Source organism: Ochotona curzoniae, unplaced genomic scaffold (genome assembly GCF_017591425.1).
Source record: "Ochotona curzoniae isolate NIBS_2020 unplaced genomic scaffold, NIBS_Ocur_1.0 scaffold_4506, whole genome shotgun sequence".
Classification (NCBI taxonomy): domain Eukaryota; kingdom Metazoa; phylum Chordata; class Mammalia; order Lagomorpha; family Ochotonidae; genus Ochotona; species Ochotona curzoniae.
Genome location: NW_024467119.1, coordinates 70310877 through 70320603, shown reverse-complemented (window position 1 = coordinate 70320603; position 9727 = coordinate 70310877). Strand labels below are relative to the sequence as shown.

General features: G+C 35.2%; 1 protein-coding gene across 3 annotated transcripts in view; it reads left to right on the top strand.

Moving 5' to 3' along the window:
• The first annotated feature begins 690 nt into the window (after nucleotides 1-690).
• Nucleotides 691-9727, top strand: part of INPP4B (inositol polyphosphate-4-phosphatase type II B) — a 377559-nt gene continuing 368522 nt past the window's right edge. For 2 of the 3 annotated variants that reach the window (XM_040967293.1, XM_040967290.1), the window contains exons 1-2: nucleotides 691-865; nucleotides 2730-2774. In XM_040967293.1, the coding sequence (XP_040823227.1) occupies nucleotides 775-865; nucleotides 2730-2774 (136 nt within the window). In that variant the 5' untranslated portion in view covers nucleotides 691-774. The remainder of the gene's footprint in view (nucleotides 866-2729; nucleotides 2775-9727) is intronic. The other variant, XM_040967292.1, reaches the window with a different exon arrangement.

Sequence of the window (9727 nt, the reverse complement as noted above, 5' to 3'; positions counted from 1 at the left end):
AAATTAGGTAGAGTTTTCTTGAAATAGTTTCAAAACCAATGGATTTGGTCTAATTGTTGGTGTAATGGCCCTTTACTTTCTGTATTCATTTTTGCCAAATTAGTTTTTAAATCAAGAGTTGAATTATAAATGAAGCTGCTTTGTTAAGTACAACAGAAAGTGAATTTGGTGATTTGTGAAGTTTGAGACCATATCGGTATTCCAAACGTAACTTGGCTGTTGCTATATAATTAAAAAGCAATCACTAGACATTGTATGAATTTTAATTCCATTGGTAACTTGATTTAAAACGACATGGTAATATTCACCTTGGCTAAACAGATGAATACTTAGACATGATACTATTTGTCGCTCTTGCTAAAGTAGGTGCATAGTGAAAAAAGCAGCCCCTGCAACTATCTGCTCTTTCAGAGAATTGAAGAAAATGTGCCTTTGGTTTTACAAGTGCCTTAGTGAGCATGCAGTTACTGTTACTGTTTTGAGAATACCTATTTAACCCAGGAGTCATGGTTCTGTAACCTTGCAAAGTGTCGCTGAAAGCATGTGTGGGATAGGCTGGGGGGTTATTTTAAGAAAATTTGAAGATTATTCTTAACCTTGTATAAACTTCAAAGTAACTGATAGCGTCATTCTTAATGTTTCCTAAGTGCAGAATTTCAGAGTTGAACAAGAGGCCTCTAATGTGAAGATACATCTGCATTAAACCCGGAATCACTGGTCAGTAATATTTGGAAAGCAAATCTTGGAAAAATTAAACATTTGTGAAATTCCATCATGGAAATCAAAGAAGAAGGAACATCAGAAGAAGGCCAGCACTTTCTTCCCACAGCCCAGGCAAATGATCCTGCAAACCCCCAGTTCACCAGTAAGCATGTGTGCCCCTCTTTTGTAGTTCTCTGAAGATGCAAACTGAGTGGATGGAATCATTAAGTAAATACATGTGTATTCATAGACCTTGGGTTCTAACAGATGACATACGTAAGAGTGCTGAATCTGTACTTCTCTTTTTGATGTTGAGTGTACAAGAGATGTTTCCTATATAGTAAGATAGGCGATGGTCCATCAAAAGTGAAATATCAAATGGTAAGATAGGCGATGGTCCATCAAAAGTGAAATATCAAATAGTAGAATCAAGGTTCTTTAATATGTACTAACATACTAATAAATTCCTTCTAAACACATGCCCTGGCCACTATTAAATTTTTTTTAAATGTCTTCTATTTGAAATTTACAGATATTAATGTGCAAGTGTTTTTTGGAACATAGACATTTTTGAAACCAAAAGCACTTGATCTGAAAGCACTAGGAAAAAATTACTGGATTGCAATCATAGACTTCCTGTTGTACCTGAGAGCACTAAGTCACATAATTAGAAAAGGATTGGAGATTTGGCTGAGACTTACATTTGCACATTATAATTGGTTTTTATGCCATTTAAGTAATTAAAAACATTGGAAGACGTTTAAAATTCCAGGGTACAGATTTTATTGTTTAGTATGAGTTGTGTCTTTTCAAGAGATTCTTGCGGCCCAATTATTTAGCACTGGTAACTATGTGCCTAACCTCCTTGTTTGATTTATGTTACAAAAATAATTTTTTGAAAATAGTATTGGATGGGTGAATGTTTGAGAAATGTTTTTGTCAGGGCTTACAGCAGAGTTAATTGTTAAATAACCTTTTAAAGAATTCAGACTCTTTGAAGTTCACAAAAACCTACCTAATGACTGTCACTCTAACTGCTCTTGAAAGTCTGAAATTGTTAACCTCAGCATTGTTAAATGTCAGCAGGAGGGAGAAAACAGTTATCTTGGATTAAAAAAAAATTAAACTCTGAGAATAAAAATGATTATTTCATACAAATATATGGCTTTGCAATGTTTAAGTGACCAAAGGACAGTAATTTACCTGACATCTGATCAATGCACAAGGAAAGAAAAACAAGGCAAGGATTTTTATAATATTCTTACAGTTATTGACAAGTGGCTTACTTTACCATACCTCTTTAGCTCATGCTGAGCTGTCACAAAGAACATCTCATGCATACACCCCGTCCTCATTACTTCGTTTGAGAAAAGCTTTTACCCCAGCCCATATGTGGTCTTCAGACTGCCCTCTACCACATAATCAATTATTTTAACCAAATCACTGGACCTTCTAACCATTCGGTGTTCCCATTTTCATGTTCTCAGATTGGTTTCCACCCAAATTGACCTTGTTTATCTGTGTTGTTTATCTGTGTTGTTGTTTCTAAGAAAGGAAATGCATAATAGGATGTTATTTTGACCTGTGAATAAGTTCACAGCATATTCAACACCATATGATTTCAACCATAACCCAACTAATCCATTTAGTTCATGATTTATTATTCATGGCAGATCAGAGCGATCTTGAAAGGAGGGCCCTTTGAGAACAGCATTTGGTGAGGTGGTTGTTTTTGAAGTCTTAGTATGTCTATCTGCATCCAAAAGAAATCAATACAATGAAGAAATATGTTTTGTATTTGTTATGGCTTATGAAAAATATTTCTCACTTTCCTTATGATTATAGAGCTAAGTAAAGTAACGAAATCTTTAACAATATCTGTTTAGTTCTGCTAGAGATATTATGCCTTCCACTGAGAATTAGTTACTTTTAAGCTTTATTGACCAAATTTTAGTGAAATATAGTAAAAATATTGACATATTCTTGGTAATGAGTTTTTCTTTTTAATTTGCACCTGTTATCTATAGGTATCCAGAAGACTCCAAATGAACCACAGTTAGAATTCATACTTGGTAAGGAATTACACATTATTCATATCAATAAGTATAATGAGAATGTATATAGTAAACAGTGAAAGCATTATATATTTATAGACTTTCTAAAAAGGTTATACATCTGAAGTCGACACTATACTATAGATGTTATTTTCCAAAATTTGTAAGAAATAGCTTGTACTATGGTGCAGATTGATTTAGTCCCCAACATCAAGTGGCTCCTAGTAAGACACTTTTGCATCTCATTGAAGTCTTCTCACCATAGATCCCATGCTTGGCACTCATTCTGATACAGTGCTGTGTTTGGTTACTAATTTCTAGAAATCTATGGATATCTATTTTTTTCTCCTTGGGCTGGAGACTGGCAACAAGTAGAGCCTCACTTTGTGTTGTTATGTTATTACAAAGTTCTTATTCCACTTTCTGTTTAAAAATACTCCTTATTCACTCATACATGTTGATTTTCTAGAGAGAGACTTGACATTTGGAAACTGAACATTAAATTCAAACTTTGACTTGATTTAGCTACTCTGAAGAACTGGCATGTGTCAAGAAAAGTAATTTTTTAAGGGCTCTATTTTAATTACTCATTCTGAGACTGGCCCACTGCTTCACTGGTAGGTGGAAACCACTTTGTATCTGATTCAAATGCATGGTTACAAAAAATGTCAAAGGAAAATTATTGCTCAAAAGTATTTAATTAAGGTAAAAATGTGGCTTATTTATATTCCTACAATTTTTTCCCTCTTAAAGTTCTGAGATATTTTGAAAGGTCACGCTTTCAAAATAATTTCACAGATCAACACATATACCAACATATGCATATGCAGTTTCACATACTGAGACCAGATATGTGTTACCATCCACATTTTTATACCTATAAAAACAGTTTCTCAAATTTTCTGATGTCAAATTAAAATACAAGTATGCTATTGTAGTGGTTTTTAGTGCTTTGAAGTCCTGATTGTTTTAGGAACTTATTTTTTTTTTCATTCATTACTTTTCAGTTTATATCTTTTTCTAAATACTTTGGTTTGAAGTATAACTTGAGGCAAAAAGTATGTGATGTGTATTTTGACAAACATTTTTAACAATTATTTATTTATTTATTATTGAAACACTGGATTTACAGAGAAGAGGAGAAACAGAAAGATCTTCCATCTGTTGGTTCACTATCCAAGTGGCCGAAACAGCCCGAGCTGAGCTGATCTGAAGTCAGGAACTAGGAAGTTCCTCCAGGTCTCCCATGTGGGTGCAGGGTCCCTAGGCTTTGGGCCATCCTCCATTGCTTTCCCAGGCCACAAGCAGGTTGCTGAGAGGGAAATGGAGCATCTGGGATTAGAACTGGCATCCATATGGGTTCCCGACACATATAAGGCAAGGACTTTAGTTAGCCACTAGGCTACCGCGCTCGGACCTGAAATTTTTTTTTTAATTAAACTTATACCTGAAAGATACTGTAAAATAAGGGTGTTAGAATCTCCTTTGTTCCACAGTGTTGAAAAATAGGCAGAGTCATGAGACTTGGAATTTAACACCATTAAAGCCACACTAGTTTTCCTAGTGAATGTTCAGATGGTGTTTGATACAGAGAATTTTCAGACGGGTAACTGAGGGGCTGAAGGAAGGTCAGACACCTCCTGCCTCACGCTCCACATTCTGGCTACTTCATTCATCATCTACCAGTGTTCATTTCCAAAGGAAACACACCTTTTACATTCAAAAAGATGCCCTGAAAAGTTCAGCAACCACTGTGTGTGAGCCAAGGACCAGTCTTCTGTTTCAGTTAAAATCCTCTCATCCAAACAGCTAACTGTACACTTTCTGCTTAAAAACCCAGTCAAGTTCAGAAGCAGTTCTGTCATCATGTGTGTATCTTGTTTTGAATCAAAAAATTAAGAGGCCACCATCAAAAGTATTTATTCATCACAATATTTCTCTAGTTTAGAAAATACTCAGTTTTCTCTCTATTTTTGTTTGAAATTTGTGCCAGGATTCTTACTCATAGATAATTTTATTTTATCAGATGGTAATAAATATCTGACAAGAGTGCAAATGTTTACAAAAGCAAGTTATCTAGAGTCTTCAGGGAATGATCTTTTATGTGTGTGCAATTTATTTGACAGAGAGAGAAAGAGTGCACTAGCACCCAGCCTTAGGTTCATTCCTCAGATGCCTGCGGCATCCAGTGCTCGGTCAGGTGGAAATTAGGAACTGGGGATTCCTTCTACGTTTCCTACATGGGTAGCAGGGTATACCACTCACATGGACCATCTCTGGCTGCCTCTCAGGGTACATTAGGAAAAGCTGAAGTCAGAGGACACTCCTAGCAGTCATCTTAACTGCTAGGGCAAAGTCTGCCCACCTTCACTCCCAGACCTCCCTAGAATTGTGTTCATGCTCCAGGAAGAAATATCCCCAAACCATTATGCTTATTGGTACTTGAACATACTTAACCGTTCCATTTATTGAAGAATTTCTTAAAAAAAAATACTCTCTGGATGACAGCACAGCTAATCTGTCAGATTTAACTGTACTAGCGAATATCAAAGAGTTCATAGAAAAATCAAATTTAATGATAATTGCATTTCCACTAACTTTTTAAAGTTCCCTAATATATACGTATCACCTTTTTTTCTTTTGAGTTTTCTTAATCCCATAAATTCGTTTCTACTAAAGAGTAAATAATTAGTATTCACTTCATAATGAATGATAGGGAACAATCACATTAACATAGCTTTAATTCTGGTTTGGAATTGGGCATATTTATGCCATCGGAGGCAAAATAATAAATTAAAGAAGTAAAGCAAGGTAGAGGATTTTTTCCACTTAATTTCCTAATTGTGTTTTTGATAACTTGATTCTCTAAATTGAGGATTTTAATAGTCTGAATTTTTAAATTGGGGAAGCAGCGTGTTGTCATGTTTTGTTAGTTGTCAAATTGCTCTTTGTGCATTATTTTTCATGGAGGGTTTGCTTTTGCCATTTTTGTGTACCAATATAAAATTGTCTCTTGCAGAATTTCCTTGCAAGATCGTTATTCAAATAAGTGAGGTTGGATTTGTTCAATTAGGTAAATGAGTGATTAAACATGTTTTGCTAACATAAGACGTAGAGATATATTAGAAAAAATGAGTAGATTACATCATTTGTTATCTATACCCATATTTCTAATGGCTGGCTGCATTTAAATTAAATAATTCATCCTTACAATTGTGTATCTGGCTCAACTTACGTTGCTTTTTTTTTTCCTTGAAAGTTTTGATACTTATTTTTCAAAGAATGAAGCAGGTAAAAAGTTGAAAGAACTGAGTTTATGTTTCAACAAAAGTTTTCATATCAGTAAAGCTCACATTTAAAAATAAGATTATTTCTTTAAAATTTGGGCATATTTTATTCTTCATACCCTTGTGGATTAAGTATGGACAAATATTGATCTTGAAAATTATATACAAGAAATTTCTATGATTTGTTTAAAAATCATTTACCTTGAAAATTCTCATAATGTTGAATACCCTATGCCTACGCTTATTATCTCCAGAGTCAATAGGATAAATATTTATAGAACCCAACACGGTAGCCTAGTGGCTAATGTCCTCACCCCTGAAGCACCGGTTCTGATCCTAGCAGCCTCATTTCCCATCCAGCTCCCTGCTTGTGGCTTGAGAAAGCAGTCAAGGATGGCCCAAAGCCTTGGGACCCTGCAACCGCATGGGAGATCTGGAGGAACCTCCTGGCTCCTAACTTCAGATCAACTCTGGCCATTGTGGTCACTTGGGAGGTAAATCATAGGGCAAATGATCTTCCTCTCTGTCTTTCCTACTCTCTGTATATCTACCTTTCCAATAAAAATAAATCTTAAAAAAATAAATATTTATAAGAACAAGTTTCTACATTTTCATATATATATACCACTTACATATGAGAAATCAAGAATGATACAGAACTGTGAAATACTTAAGATAAAATGGCACACATGTTTACATGTGATTCTTATGTACCTTAACTCTATGAAGTCATGTTCTTAAAATTAATTTATACCTTGATGACTGATACTCTATAGATGTCAACTGCTCAGGTGAGAGGTGTAATAAATGACACATTTTGTGGATTGGTTACAATAGAAAAGGGAACACTCAGGCTAGTGTGAAATCTCTAATGATGTAACTCATTGACTTAATTTTTGGGAGGAAAGGTAGGGAAAAGAAATGGATTCAAATGGTGTTACATTTTACAGGGACAATATCAGAGTAACTAAATAGTGTTTTTGAGGCGAATACACTTGGCTTCTTTGGGGAAGAAGAGTCATTTTAGATTCAAATTCAAAGGAAAATGTGCCCAAAGATGCATATTGGAGATGTAGGCATAGATTTGATAATCAGACATCCTTAACCTAAGGCTCAAGGGATTTTCCAAAAAAGAGATAACAGATTACCAGCTGATATTTCAACAGCAGGTATTAGGATTAAAAAGAGGTAATTCAGTTACTGGCTTACTTAGGCATGATACCAAGTTACAAGTTGATCTTCCAAAACCAGCCACGTGAGAAATGGCTGGATAGCGCTAAACCATTTGCTGAGCTACTAGAAAACTCAGACCCCAGTAGCTGAATTCTGAGGTAGGAGAGATGCTGAGCCATGCTTCTTCTGATTTCTTCTCTTCCAGCACCTAGGTGTTGAATCAAACCTGGGGATTGGTGCTGCTGGGGCCCCAGTGAATAAGGGGAAGAAGGGGAGATAAGGAATTTGATATCTGCTGACTTTGCAAGATTTTGTCTTATGAAGCTGTTTTATCTTTTGACAGTGTGTTTCTTTGTGGAATTTTTTTTTTTGTCAAGAATTTATTTCCTTTTTAACATGTACTTACTCTTCCTTGGAAGGTTTTCTTGGTTCATAAAATGGAAGTAATCTGAGATTCAAGTTATGTAACAGAGCCTTTATTATTTAGTTTTATCTAAAATTGATAAACCTTCATCAACTGCTATAAATTTATATTAGAAAAAAAACACAGGTGAAAACCAGTAAAAGGCAATATATACATCTATGATACCTATCTCTTAAATATGGTCATACATAATTCATTCAGAGCTAACCCTATTTGTCTCACCCTCTCACTGCTTTTATGAGAATGGCTTACTTATTTACTTATTTGAAAGTAAGATACATAGATAGATAGCTTCAGAGAGGCTTTCCCATACACTGGTTGATTCTTCAATTTCCCTCAATAACCAGAGCTTGGGTCAGGTTAGAGCCAAGAGTTTGGAACTGAGTCTGGATCTCCCATACTTGTTTCAGGTGCCAGATTTCTTGAACTATCTGTTACCTGCTGCCTGTCAGTGTATACTTTATCAGGAAGCTGTATTGGGAGGGAAGAAACTGGGCTGTAAGCAGGTGCTTTGATGTAGGATGAGTTCATCCCATGTGGAACTTCGCTGCCATCTCATGTCAGCTTTTTCCTGATAGGTCCAATCCAGGAAAGGCGAAAGAAAGGATAGACTCGCGTAGCTCGGAACTAAGCTGTATGTGCTGTTGTTTAAGCTTCAAACATGCATATTTAAGATGGAATATGAGGTAGCCACTAAGAATCATTTATTAAAAGGATACTTTAACTTACAAGAAAATATGAAAGTTTTAGAATCCGGCTAATAACAGAAAAGTAAATCTTTCTAGAAAGCAAATGACTCCAGTAGGAGTAGGATAATAAACTGCATATACAATATGGTTTTTATCAAGCTATGTCTGAGAGCAGAAGTATATGAATAGTTAGGGATGTCTTCAAATGTGACTATCACCAGCCTGTAGAATTTTTACTCTGCTTATTATGATTTCTTGTATCTTCCACAGTCTTTGCAATGCACCATATGGATTTTGCAATGAGGTGCTGTTTCTTAAAAAAAAAATTGTAAAGAAGCTGAAGAAGAAAGGGTTGTATCTGAAACATTGAAATCCTCTTTCGGTTCAGTCAGCTTGGGGTATTAATTGGGTCAGATGAAGGCTTTGGAAATCCTTAGAGACAGTTAGGGTGACAATATTTCTTTGCATTTCTGAGAATATTTTGGGATACATAAAGGGTAAAATTTGTGTGAGAAGGTAAAATCAGTAAAGATGATCACTGAAGATTGGTTTATACAATTTTTTGAAGGAAGAAAAACAGAATTAGGATAAGTAGAGGGAGGGGAGATACACATCAAGACCAGGAGAGTGATATAATCAGGCAGTTGATATTTGGAATAAGGCAAAATCTTCAAATCCAGAAGATGCACAGGTAATGACATGGAATAACTGCTTTCTTACAGTTATACCAAGTTAGAGAAAGATCATCCATTTTGTTAATCTAGAAGGGAAAAAGAAACAGTATTCTTTTTACAAAGTATTATTCTTGGTCTTCTGAAAAATCTGTGATTCCACATGCTTTATACGAAATTAACTTCACACTTACGCGACAAGCGATATAAGGTCTACTACTGTAAGCGGTATTACTAAATAAATCAAGGTGTACAAGTCGCAGAAACTCTGCTTTTCATAAGGAAGAAACTGTTTCTTAATATAGTGTTCAGTGATTAAACTCTAATGTTATTTCAGTTGGTAATCTTTTGTTCAAGAAAGTACTGATTCTAAATACTTTGTTATTTTGGTAGATTCTATATTACCGTATGCATAATGAGTTTGTATTTCACATATGGAAAGAGCCACTGTACTTCCAATAGCCAATACCACAGATGGGAAAACTGTCATGCGATCAATTGCTTGTGGTTTGCCTAAACTGACAAGTCACATTAAAAAATAACAGCCTAATCACCACACATGGCTTTACTAATTTGCGGGAGCATTTATTAGCCTCTGTGTCATATCACTCAGACTTTACGAATTGCAGTAAATCAGATTTTGTTTTACACGTTTCTCTAAAAGAAAAAAAAATCTCAGGGAGCACAGCTTACATGTCAGTTCTCTTCTGTATTCACCTTTCTTGTC